Below are 13,995 nucleotides of genomic sequence, written 5' to 3'. Positions count from 1 at the left end.
AAAAATAAGCTTTTTGTGCATATGGAAAATATCTGGGATCTTATTTCAGCTCATGAAACCAACACTTTACATAGTGTTTCTATTTTTGTTCAGCGTAATATACAAAGGCTCAGACAGATCTGTTTAATTCATGTGAACTTGTTCCGTAGTTAAGAGCTGTTGTGCGGATGCAGAAACATGTGCACTCGTGTTCAATGCCGGGAACATTGTGTTCTGCCGTTTTCAAAGCTGGCCTCAGACATTTGTGTGGCTTTGCAATTAAGGATCCCCTTCTAAGCCTGAGATTGAACAGTAAATCCAAGAAGTCTTTCGTTTAATTTACTCATTCAAATATCCTTCTTGTTGGCATTTAAAGAGAAACTGTGAAAATCACCAATTGAAATTGGCACCCATGAGAAAGACAACACATCTCAATTGGTTGTAGAACAATGAAACAGCACATAACCGTTGTGGACATATGTCATTTAGAATGCATGTTCACTATAAAATGCTTGGGATTAAATAGTCTGCTAAACCCTTGGCACCAGAAAATGCCCAAGAGGAATCAAACATGGATGGGATTATCATGCTTTAATAGTAAATATATTAGGACATTTGATGTTAAGAGTATTACACACAGTAGCTCAGGCACAAACAAGTATGGGTTGTTTTGAAGCGTTGGTCTCATACACCTATCAACAATTTGTTACACATGTACACTCTACTTCTAGGTAGAAAAATAAAGACTAAACGTTCATTAATAAAGCTTTGGCTGCAGGTTTAAGATTATTTTGGAACATAAACCATTACAAACACTTGATCAAACTAACATTCAATTTCATCCCCACCCTCAGAAATCCTAATACTTTCAGAAAAAAAACATGGTTGCTTTAAGTAGGGGTAACTAGTGCCAGCCCAGGACATCAATGATGCATAACCACCTACTCGGATTATACACAATTATGATAAGAGAACAGAGGGAAAATAAATAAAATTAACAAAATCCCTTCACCATAAACAATGACTTCTCACAGCAACAACTGTACACAGTGCAAAGTAAACACGTGGGAAACAAAAGTAATAACTGTAGCATTAATATTCACAAGTGTAGAAAAACTAAAGATCCACAAATACTCTTTGATTAACAGATGTGGAAGTGCCTTAAGTTGAGGGGTCGGGCTGTGCATGCGGGGGTCGGAGACCGTTACACATCTGCCCCATGATGAGTGACGTGACGGAGAGAGTGCAATCCCATGATGCAACAGCCACGGATCAATGCTGCGATGTTGTAGACTGGCGCCGCCCCATCCACGCCATGCCGGGAATACAGCCAGGCCACCGTGGGCAACACTGGTACGGCCACAGCAAAAAGATCAACAAGGAAGCTGCTGCTCCAATAGCTTTTGTTGACCACAGCCATCTCGAGGGCCTTGCAGGGCTCCTCACTGCTCACCTCAAAATCCAGCTCCTCCATGAAGCGCATGGAGACCACCTCAGGGTCTGAGCAACACAGCCCTGAATTACTTAACATGTAAGGGCTCGCTGGCAGAACTGGGATGGGCTGGCAGGAGCTAGGCAGGCTTAAGGTGGACGGGACAGGGGCCAAGTCTGGGCCCTGCTGTGCTGGGATTTCTAGGAGGCTGGTAGAAGCTGGAAGGAGAGCATCTCCAACTGCACCACCATGGAACTTCAGCAGCTGCAGCAGGAGGACGTGCAGGTCAGGAGGGAAGGACACCATCTCAGTCTGAACGGCCTCCACTGGAGCAGGGAAGGGGAGTGTACTGTAGCAGAACGTGTTGGAGGGTGGTGGAGGCAGTGGTGCGATCTTCTCCTCCTCCAGACTGTGGAGTAGAGTGGACACCCCAGGACCAGCCTCTGGGTGGCAGCGTAGCTTACCGCTAGAGTTCACTGCTGTGGACATGAGCACATGCGCCAGGTTGTCGTTGAACAGCAGCCCACCGTCTGCCATCTCCTCCACCGCCTGGTCACCCACCTCCCCCTGTTTATCATTGACAGGGGAGTCACCACAGATGAAGTCCATGGTTGGCTCGTCTTGCAGCGTGGAGCCGCTCTGGGCCAACTCCATGCTGTGCAGTAGGCACTCCAGCTTGCGGTTCTGGATGTTGATGTCGACAAAGTACTTCTGGATGCCCTTGTCCTTCTCCATCAGACTGCTCTTCATGGTCTCCACAACTTGCCGGAGCTGCTTGATCTCATTGCGTGCCTCCTTCAGGGCCAGCTGCGCCTCTACGCGGTGGCACTCCTCCTCGATCCAGTCCTCCCTCATCCTGCCCAGCTGGGACTTGAGCTCCTCGATCTCAGACTCCCTGAGGGAGAAAAGAGAGGGTTAGCTAGTAGTTACAGCTGTGTGGGATTGCAATGTTTTTCTACACTGTAGGTGGAATGTACTCTATGGGATGCATTTAGGAAACAAGCTAAACATGAGATGTTCACTGAGAAGGTAACCTGTCGTGGACTGTGTTCTCCGCTTCCCTCAGCTTGCTCCTCAGGTGGCGAATGGCCACCTCCTTTTGTTGCAGGGGGGTGAGGTACTGCTCTGGATTGGGCGGTCTGAATCCATGCTTGTCCACACAGGAGTGGTAATGTCCGGGGGTCATCCTTATGGGGAGAGGAGACAGGAAATGACACGTTTACCCTGAGTCACATACTGTATGTTCTGCTGGTGAGACACCATATTTTTCTCAACATGGAGGAAGAGGACACCCCATCTATTGTACACACCATCCTGTACTGTGTTCAGTACAACGAGCAGTGCTGAGCCCCATCTACAGGAGGCTCCATCAGTGATGTGGGGAAGGAACTAGGCCATTAAAAAAAATAAGGGATTGGTGCAACTTGCATGACGCAAAACAGCTTGTTTTAGGGAAAAAATAAAACTGCTGGGCAATGTTATTACTTAGTCGATTGTGTCTGACTGGGGATAGCACTGTCAGGACATAAGCTAACCAGCCAGCCGACTTCATACTGCAAGCTGCTAAAATGGCAGGTTGATCAAAAGCTGTCAGGAATGGATAGGGAAACAATGAGGGAAAGCCCAATTTACATTTGCTTGGCTGTAGTTTACAAGGTAAGTGTTTTTGCTTGAGAATTCCCTAAACTGTTTTTAAAATTACTACAAGTACATTAAACTTCAATTATACATGAGCAGCTCTGAAATATCCCTGTGATCAGGCCTAAAGAAGGAATGATGAACCATGTGTCGGAGGATGGATTTGGCTAATATGCAGAGCAGCCCCGCTTACAAACAGGCTTAAAAGCTAGCACTATATCCTAGCAACAACCTGGGACTTGTGCTTTGATGGGAGTCTCTGCAGCCCTGCCAGAAATAGAACAGGCTAGCAGAAAGTAGCGAGAGAACAAGGACGTCACACAAACCCAGCCAGGCAGAAGAGAGCTGAGGGGAACCAGGGGGGGAACAACCTGTAGCAACAGAAATGCAGCCATGGACGTTCTCACGTCCGCATAAGATACATAAGTAGGGATTGTGTTGCATAGGGAATGACTCGCATTAAGCCTGTGGGCTGAATTCAAGAGGGCTCTGGTTAGTTATTTTACAGTCCGAGCAGAAAGGCAAGGTTGAGTTTGTTCGTGCAGTGCTGCTGTCATGGCAGCACAGGAACCCTCAAGTGAATATTCTGCCACATAGCAACACGAGAACCCAGAAGCACTACCACAAAATGTGAGACAGTAAGTGGGGGAAAAAAGAAGGCAGGAATGCAGCCAGGCAAGCCAGTCTGGCTATCGACTGAGTAATGAAATATTCATGACCTCTTCCTCTCCTATAAACCCAAGGTTGACACCCGTGCTCACAGACACAATAACAAAATCCAGACTGTTTGGAAAATCCTATAATCTTGGCATAGCCCAATCCTGACCGATATAATCACCATCTCAGAAAAGGAGATGACAGTCCAGGCATAGAGCCTAATCTACCCACCCTTTCCCCACCTAGTGAATGCCCACCCCTCCCAGAGCAACAGATGCACCATTACAAATGGACTCCTAGCCCCCCTTCTTCCTAGGGCATTCCATGTTGAAATGAAATGATAGAAACATGGTAGTTGCTCTTGTCCTTTGATAGGCGGAATTGCCATATTGCTTTGAGCTATCCAATCATTTCAGATCTAAGCCCTGTCCACATAAGAAATATGGCAAACAAAATACCAGAAGGGGTAACACTGGAGGTTGTTTCTGGAACTGGCCAGTGTATGGGAATGACATGGCTGTTTACCTGGAGGGTATTGTGGGGCTGGAGTTGCTGCTGCTGTTGGATGAGGGGACTGTCCTGTACGGGGCATAGAGCTCTGCATCATGGGATGCTGAGGGGCTCCCTGCCAGCTTGAACATCGGGAGGCTCCTGATGTGGGCACCACGACTGTGGGAAAATACATGCAGTAGTTAGGCAAAGTTAAGGAGATGACATTTGCCACAACAGTCTTGTAATGTTGTCCATTTATCATTGGGAGAGAATTTTTTATTTTATTTTTTAAAGCCAGCGGGGAAAAGATACAGCAATAAAGAAATAGAATAGCTATACTTTTTGAAACAGTTTCCCAGACCCAATGACATTTTTGTTGAAAGTGCATTTTAGTTTAGGATAAGGCTGAATATGGGTCTGGAAAACTGGCCCTTTAAATGTTACACCCACTGGTGGGGTAAGATAATGGTAAAGGAGTGTCTGCTTCTAGAATAGAGGCAGTAGAGAAACAGAGCCACCCCATATATCACCTGCGTGAGGAGATCTTCTTCCCTGTGGAGTTGTGGGCCAGGCTCTCCCCTCTCTTTAGGCTGCCCGTGCTGCTGGAGGAGCTGAAGTCTGCCTCGCTACCTGCAGTCAGACACACTGAGTAGCATCTCTTTCCATTCGATAAAACCATAGTAAAGTGCTCACTGTGAATTTGTGATTAACTAACAACAAAACTGAACCTTCAACGCTGAGTGAGTCAATTGCAGGTACAATGTGCTGCCAACCAATACGTGAAGTCTGACTGTGAACGACTACTAATCAGCCAAATTGAAAAACCTCAGGTCCAACATTAATTATCCAATGAGCAGCCTCTCTGGATTGGAACCTTGCTCAAGCCATTGGGCAGATTCAATTATGTTTGGCAGATTCAATTATGCTGAGCCTCGGGGCACCAGTACATGGCCCGTGACCTGCACGGGCAAAAGGAGTGAGGGAGGAAGTTTCTACCATATTTCTTATACCAGTCAGTTCCTTTCAAATCCATGAAGGGAAGTGAACAAGTGTACACTGTGAGAGGTATTTAGGATGTTGTCATAGGATATTTGTTCACTTCCCTTCATGGATTTGAAAGGAACTGACTGGTATAAGAAATATGGTAGAAACTTCCTCTAGCCCATGCCTAGACCAATCCAATGCTTTTACATTTCTGGGGAATACTGAACGAGTGCAGGAAGAAGGAGATATTATTGGGACGCATACAATGGTTGTGTTCCCCTGCTCAGACATTATATGCATTAATCAATTGTTGCATGACACTTCATCAACTGTGCCTTTGGGCACCAGATTGCTATAACATATGTCATATGATGTGGTTAGCTGATATGTAAAATAGTTATCCAGGCCTTGTAAAAATCTGGCATGCGTCAGCAACGTCTGTGAAGAGGAATGCCAACATTGAGGGGATTCGATTAATCTCAATTGCATACTCATAAAAAAACAAAAAGGTTTTAGCGTCTCGCCTCCTTCTCAAACACCATTGGATGGGAAAGCCAGAGGTCCTGCCACTCTGACTGTCTCCTCCAATGGGTGTTGTGCAATTGAGATTCTCCCATTCTCTCACCAAGCAAATCATTGTTGCTTACCTTCTACTGCTCAAATTACATGAAAATAATACTTTGCAGATTGTGTATACACACAAAGCATGTAGAAATCAGGGTTGGGCTCAATTTGAATTAAAGGCAGTCAATCAATCAATTATTTTAATTTAAAATGCAGACATTTAAAAACTTTTGAAATAAATAGCTTCTACTTTTGAGTTTATTGAGAAGTCATTGAAAGTAAATGCCCTTTTTTCTATTATTGGATTGTGATTTTAGTTTACTTCCTGAATTGACTGCCTTCAATTTGAATTGAGCCCAACCCTGGTCTACAAGAAACCATTTCACATGGTTATTTCATATATATTTTTAATCTGACGTAGATCTATTTTGTAGATCTATTTCAATTGATATATAAACAGAATCAGAATTGAGAGAAAAGCCTAAGATCTACTAGGACAACTTATCTGTCACGCCCTGATCTGTTTCACCTGTCTTTGTGATTGTCTCCACCCACCTCCAGGTATCACCCGTTTTCCCCATTAGTCCCTGGGTATTTATTCCGGTGTTCCCTGCTTGTCAAGTCAACCAGTGTGGTTTTCCATGTGCCTGCTTTTTCTTATCTCGCTTTTGCTAGTCCCCCGGTTTTGACCCCTGCATGCCTTAACTCTGAACTCGCCTGACCATACTGCCTGCCCTGACCTTGAGCCTGCCACTTGTTTATGATATTTTATCTGTCCACAACCATTATTTTGCCTGCCCCTTGGATTATAATAAATATCAGAGACTCGAACCATCTGCCTCCCGTGTCTGCATCTGGGTCTCGCCCTGTGCCCTTATAGTATGTAGGTGCCTCCTAACCCCACCTACAAAAAAAACTGAAGCCATTCCCTGCAGTGGCCTACCTCTGGGCAATGTGGATGATCGCTGCTCCCTCTTGTGCCTCGGCGGTGGTGCGTGCCAATCTGCTATCACCCTCACCCTCTTCACCTTGGTCTTGCACTTGGCAGTGGGCGTGGGGGAGCCATGTGGACTGTTGTCTGACCCTGACAGGGTTTTGGAGGGGGACACAGACTGACTACTGGGGCAGCCAGTGTCATCTATGTAGACAGGTATAGCCAAGAATACGCATGCAGCATGGAACACACAGCAGTCAATCATTAAGAGGGATTGAACCTTGCACTCTGATCTGTTCGTACTGTAACTCATCCAACCAACAGTGTTCATATTACCAACACCACAGCACTGTGTTATGGTAGCAGAAGGGAGGTGAAAGGGGTGTCAAACTTCCATGATGACTTAATATTATTCAATATACATCAATATGTTGTAACCTAATTGTGGTTAGATATAACTGTTGTCAATAAAGAAGCTAGACCTACTACAGCAGGCTAGGTCATTTCTGGAATATTGCCAAGTAATAAGCAAACTTTTATGTTTGACAACTTTGTTGTTTATGGTAAGTTATTAGCCTTTATGTAATTCAGATTTGCTTCAACAGTTGATGTCATCTACAAAAAATATGCTAGTTGATTGAATCAACAGTAATCAACGAGCTTTCATATGATGAGGACTTCTCTTTACCTAATTTGACTTGGCAACTCTCTCAATCTCCAATGCATGACGTGTGTGTGTGTGATAAGATGTGGATTCGGCCTGCTTGGCCAGAATGGCATAACAAAGCTAACATAACAGTGTGTTGGCATGATTTCAGTTTTTTTTTTATGATGAATCCTTGCAGCAGGGATGGACTGGGATCAGAAATCGTCCTGGGCATTTCTAACACACTGGCGGCCATTAATTCTGCACACACAAATTAGATTTAGGAAGGCCCACTGGGCTAAAGATAGACCAGCCCATCTGCCATTGCCAGTACTGCCCTGGCTGCCATCAACAATGTGACAATACTGACAAGTGAAAGCAAATTCCTATTAATTTGATGTTTTCAGATACATTTAGTGAGATTAGAATAACTATTTTTAGACTTTTGTGATGCTCCCTAACCTTGATCTGAAACATGGGAATCACGTACCTGAGCAAAAGCTGATGGTCCGTTTGGAGTTGTCCGAGCTGATGTCACAGTCCTTACCCTCTTCCTCTGAAATGGGTGATTCGGACAAGGGTGACCCTTTCTCATTAGGGTGGAAAGGATGGAGGATCAAGCGTGGGATGCGGCTGCGAGGGCTCTCCTTCCCTGGTGACTTCTTTTCCTGAGAACCATACAGGTATCACAACTATCACAACTCACCACTTTAATTTTTGCCACAAGAACAAATCAAATTCATCCGAGAATCGGTGTGCGCAAATACAACTTTGAGCATTTTGTTTTTGTCTTACTACATTAGCTCTGTCACAGCAGCACAATCGTTAAATAATTATGGTCTACTAATGTGACAGTCTAGATTAGATTATCATTCTATCACTATTATCATTCTCGTGAAATTTTAACAAAAATATGAGTGGAATTGTTAAGATTAAAAATGATAAACTTTCAAAGTGTTGCAATGACACCCACCTCATATTCCTGGAATGGTCCCATTGTGCTTAACGCTGTGTTTTCCCCTTTGGATCTGTGAGAAAAGTAACGGTGAGATGTATTTCTGTCCAAGGCATCCTGACGTGGCACACTGGCACCGAACCATTTACGAACAAGGGCGACTCTCCGAAATCGGTTATGTAAGTAATGTCACCTCCGCCTACGTCCACCCCTGCCTGGCACAGACACTGACCGGACCTCGGTCATTAAACCAGTGAGCCCCACATCAAATATAGGCTACCAGATTGAAAACATATTTGTTTTACTTGAAAATATTTTGCATGTATTTCCTCAAACATGGAACAAAAGCATGAGACCGTTTCTTAAATCCAATAAAACCCAGGCTTACTGTCCTTCACATGCATGTGCCACAGAAAATACAACCTAAAATCCATTATGCGATTATGTATCGATATAATGGAATGATGATTGAAATCTAGTCGTGAATGATGCGGCAGAGAGGAACTGGGTGTGTTTCTAACTCTTCATTTAGAAATAAATGAATAAATTATGTCCCACTAGGTGGAAAGCACACAGCAGCATATTCAAACATCTCAAATAAAATACAATTGTATTTGTCGCATGTGCCGAATACAACCGGTGTAGACATTACAGTGAAATGCTTACTTGCAAGCCGTTAACCAACAATACAGTTTGAAGAAAAACAAGTGTTAAGTAAAAAAAATAGCGAGGCTATATACAGGGTGTACAGGTACAGAGTCAAAGTGCGGGGGCACATCTATTAGAGAGGGGCTGACTAAGGTTTTCCTCAGTGCCATGATTCATCCTGCCAAGAAACATAATATAATTATGACATTTCTTCCTTTTGGGATCCTGTGCCAAATAGCCTTTTTTGCCGTCAAAAAGATGACACCAGAGAGTAACACCGGCAAACCGCTCACAGAATATTGAGATAAGAATGAAGAATAATAGTGCATGGTGTTTTGTGTTTATATTGATTTTCACAGACCTTATACACGTAGTTGACTTCCCCCTCTCCATTTTGACATAGACACACAAAGACATCCAGGCTCCAGTACATGCACAAAAGTGTATGTTTTATTCATGTTTGATAGCTGAATAAATCATGGTTCACCTCATGCCTGACTGCACGTTATAACATCACTCCATTCCTCATCCATTCCCTCTCTCCTGTTGAATGTTGTGCCTCTTAGCATCATCGCTTAAAGGAGTTAGTTATGTAAGTGCGTATGTGTTTGATCTTCTCTTTTTTTATATCATAAAATGACAGAATTGACCCCTAAGGTCTGATTCGTTGTCGCTTTACTGAATCCGGACTTTCCCCCCCATACAGTCCAGATGCTATCTCTTTATTTAGACTGCACGGCACCTAGGATGTTGGTAAATGTAGCTCAGAACATCTGCTGTCCCTGTCCCAAAGCAAACACCCATCTTGAAATGCACTGTGTACCCTGACTTGGGGTACATACCATGTCTTACACTGCGGGTGTATGTTTTCAGGTTTTATACCAGATTTAGTCGTCTAGGTCCTACAGCCCTGATATGAGAACACCCCAAAAGTTCCCCTGAAAGGAGCTCAGCTTTTTGTACCTCTTAAGGCAACTGAGAAGTGTGTCATGAGCATCACAATAAAACAGCAGTACGCCAGCATTTTATGCCTCGATATGTTTTCCTTTTGTTTCTACCCGCCTTTGGATTGCTGGCACACAGCTTCAAAGTGGAATCAGATTAGGCAGCAGGCACCGTCTCAGAGCTACCAACCAAACCATGCCCTAGCAACATACTTAGCAACAGAGGAAAATTACTGCAAGGAAGACACGGGCTAAATGGGGCCAATGAAATTTGCAGACAGTTCTGTGTTCTGCATCTTCCAAGCGTGCAATAGGAGGGTTTTCCTCCTGCAACATAACAAAGGTCAATGTGGTTTACTTCGGGTGTGGCCTAGGGAAGTGTGGGGGGAGTGTTACAACAAGGTCAGGTGTCCTCCCATATGAGCAAGCGCACGTGGGCCGTTGTCTCTGTGCACATCAGCAGCAATCAATGTCAGGGAAATGCAATCAAGTTTGTGCATTGCTATACTCAATAGTTGTTATCGCATAATGTCCATACAGTGTCTCAATGCTGATTGAATCTCAGCAGGGCTTGTAAATATCATGACCCAGGTAGAAGAAAATATCAAAGAAAATGGACTGAAACGGTGAGAGACTACCTGGACTTGTCAAATAAGAAGCACATATTTTCACTTTCTGTTTCAAAATATTTTAAAACATTTCATTTTCCATGCAGGTAAATGTGACCCTGGTGGTCCCTTAGCAGATAGAGACCTGGGTGGAAGGTTGACAGCCTCAGATTCACAGAGAGATGTTTTCATCTAAGCCCATGCATGCTCTCAGTAGATAAGATGCAAAACAACATGATCATCTGCAACAAGCTCTCACAGTCTCACGTCAGAATTAGATGTTCGACCATGTTTCCCAAGCGTTGAAATCTTAAGGTTAGGAATTCATTTTGAATGGTTGAGGTAAGGGGAAAACATCTCAAAAACAACTTTCTATAGCTGGATTTGAACATTCAACCTTTGGCATTAGAGGTAGATGCTTACAACCATCCCCATCCCTGTCTACATCAAAAACATAAACCAACTTGAAACTAACAGCACTCACTGTTGCCCCTTGTGGCTGGTTTCCACATCATCTCCTGACGTCCTCAGACATGGATGGACGTCTAATACTGACTTGTATCACGGGTGACCTGGCTGTGTTGTTCACAATGTTCCTGGCTTTGGTCCTACAGCTGGAACTTATGCAATCAACTGGGTATCAAACCATATGTTCTGCATAACTCAAGACTATGTTAGCCCACCAAGCTAAAGTCTTTGGGAGTTAACATAAATGTTCTGTTCTGCAGGCAAGGTTACTCATCTCTTCTAGTGGTTTGCAGTCGTTTATCGCAATATCAAATCATTTCTGGGTAACAATTTATGTACCTTGCTGTGATTGTTTTAAATTAAAATGGTCCAAAAAAATTGCTTCTTAGTTAACAAAGAGCAATTTCTCAAACAAAAATTTTGCTAGGACTGTCTGGTAGTGATCTGAGTGGGAAGGGGGGACCTGAAATTAGCTTTCATTGGCAGAGAGGTTTGGAACGGTCTTTGTACTTGGTCTATTCACAAATGTAACACCTGGTGGTGTCACCAGTCAGGCCAAAATGCCATCCCACCAAAACAGGCTGACATTTTAGGTGGTCTTTTCAAACAGCTCTTACACTTAAAGGGTGTTATCATAATTTTCACAATTTCACAGTATTTTTCCAACACAGTGTGGAAATATATAAGACCTCTGGGCCTTTAAATAGCTGCACAGATCTACAGGGTATTGCAAGCTCATATTTTAACAAGATAACTAATTTAGTTATGAAAGCCCATTTAGTGGGTATAATGGTTTCATTTAATTCAAGTAGTTTTATTAGTTTTTTGCGTTGCACTTAGACGTAAGGTTATTTCTGAGCTGGGAATTATCTCACGATACTGCGTCCTTAATCTGTTCAATCTGTATTTAGTCTGCCTGCTTGGTTTGAGTGTACACTTTAGGGCAGTCAACTGTATGAAGCATTATATAATCCAATATTTTCCTCTGAGCGGGTTGACATATGGTATGGCACATAATCACACAATCATATATCATATATTTAAAACCATATAAAAACAGAGAACATAAGTTTATTGGACAGGACATATTGTGTATGGTGTGTGTGTGTGTGTGTGTGTGTGTGTGTGTGTGTGTGTGTGTGTGTGTGTGTGTGTGTGTGCGTGTGCGTGTGTGTGTGTGTACATGCAAACGTGTGTGAGCATTCAGGATGATGATAGAAACTATGTGTTTCAAGGTGTCTAATTTTCTGTCTTTTGATAATGTTCACAAAGGAATACATTACAGTTTCTCCAATAAAACCACATCTGAAAATGTCCAGCTCTATATAGTGCTTTGATAGATTTTCCCCAAATCCAACATAGTTTATCCTTATCAACCTGAACCTTATGGTGTGCGTAAATACCCATAAAAGACCCATAACAATGGCAAGGTGTAAAATCTTTCACTTGCTGTTGGTGGTCAATAAAATCCAATTCAGTGCACTCTAAATACACTCTAAATACACAAAATACACATTATTTACAGAGAGAATACAGTCAGCTCACATCAGCCAATTTATGATGGCAAAACGTTACTTAATATCCTTATAATATCTGTTTCTGCAAATGCTGACCATGTTTGTCCATGTATAAATTACAGTATGCGATGTGCTTCATGGTGACTTGAATGAAGGTTATTGTAGTTGTTGTTTTGTTGTTTTTCTTACCTGCTCTGCCCAAGTTTAACATCAAAGGCAGGCCTAATATCAAAAGTTTCCCGCCACATGTATGAATTCTTAAGATTGATGGTTTGTCAATGATTTTAGACCATTCTCACAAAATCCAGCAACGAATGCAAAACATATAGTCTAGCCCATAAACATACTGAAATATAGCTACCAAAACATGTTTTGTCGCTCTTGTAATCCCAGAAGAAAGATATCAATGCATAGGGGGATGGTCGCCCATGGGATTATTTTAACACGCAGTTGAAATCATTGGCGCTGTCCACTGTCTTGTGGTGCTGAATATGATCAAGCGCTGTATGAGTTCAAACTTAACCTGACCATTTTTTCAACCAGCCCCACCTTTAACATTTCGTTAGTGCGCAATAGTTTAACTAAATGACATGTATTTTAAAATCATAATTTCGAATTTAACTAAATACGACAATATGCCGATGGATAGCAAATTGTGATAAGAAATGGGAAAGTAAACAACATCATAGGCGAGCTAGAAATCACAATTACATGCGTATCGTTTTTTCCTATTCCTATTTTTTCCTAAATGTTTTCATCAAGCTATTTACATAAACATATAATTGTACTAGCCTGGATGTTTGGTGATGATTCCCCCAGTTGCAAAGGATGCGGGTGTAGCCTAAATCACGGACACCACAACGAGTCCCTCGTTACTCCAGTGTTCATCACGAGTCTGACTGTCGAGCCCATCCCACTCTGTGTTTTGATATGTGGAAATTACACTGTGCACACAGGATTGGACGAGGATGAAGCTGCTAAACACTCACCAACAGTGACAGCGCGCGCTCGAAGTCAAATATGAATAAAATAATAAAATATGAGTCAAATAATCATGATTGTTCCGTCCTGAAATCGCCTACTTCCGCCTCCCATAGCCTATGTAGAATAATATCAAGGTGTGTGACAACAACAAATGCACGAAATAACAACAAATATCTACATTTTGAAACAATATAGTTCCATCTCAGGCAATGTCAGTATGATTGGGGCGCGGCTTAGAGTTTCCTGTCCATGGTGCTGAAGTCACTGGGCGAGTCCAGGAATTGAGCAGTGGCATCATTAGGCCTTTTTTTTTGACCCAACCGTCAACCTTCTTACATTTCAGTCTGATATGAGTTTCCATAACCACACATCACCTGCCCTATGCAGAATTTATAAGAAAACTTTTATTTTTGTGACATAAATAAACATTACAATATAATGCGCTAGGCAGAAGGCACTGAAAGAAGCCCCTAGAATGACACAGTGCCTGCTGTGATTGATCGAGACTTCACATCGCAGTGGACCACTCACGTTCATTGACCCCT

The 13,995-nt window shown here is 42.9% G+C and overlaps 1 protein-coding gene across 2 annotated transcripts; it reads right to left on the bottom strand.

The window, feature by feature from the left end:
* Positions 1-555: 555 nt before the first annotated feature.
* LOC139573964 (syntabulin-like) lies at positions 556-13,374 on the bottom strand. Of its 2 annotated transcripts, none has more exons than XM_071397984.1 (8): positions 13,259-13,374; positions 8,300-8,354; positions 7,817-7,994; positions 6,690-6,884; positions 4,729-4,828; positions 4,232-4,375; positions 2,446-2,598; positions 556-2,306 (listed from the first exon to the last, which is right to left on the bottom strand). In XM_071397984.1, the coding sequence occupies exons 2-8, from the start codon at positions 8,321-8,323 to the stop codon at positions 1,184-1,186; spliced, it is 1,917 nt and encodes a 638-aa protein (XP_071254085.1). In that variant the 5' UTR covers positions 8,324-8,354; positions 13,259-13,374; the 3' UTR covers positions 556-1,183. The 2 variants fall into 2 exon arrangements, with proteins under 2 accessions (XP_071254085.1, XP_071254086.1); XM_071397985.1 differs by having other exon boundaries at positions 6,690-6,830.
* Between the last annotated feature and the right edge of the window lie 621 nt (positions 13,375-13,995).

This window comes from Salvelinus alpinus, chromosome 4, assembly GCF_045679555.1.
Source record: "Salvelinus alpinus chromosome 4, SLU_Salpinus.1, whole genome shotgun sequence".
In the NCBI taxonomy this organism is placed as follows: domain Eukaryota; kingdom Metazoa; phylum Chordata; class Actinopteri; order Salmoniformes; family Salmonidae; genus Salvelinus; species Salvelinus alpinus.
Note: the sequence above shows the minus strand (reverse complement) of the source record. Positions and strands in the feature narration are given on the sequence as shown.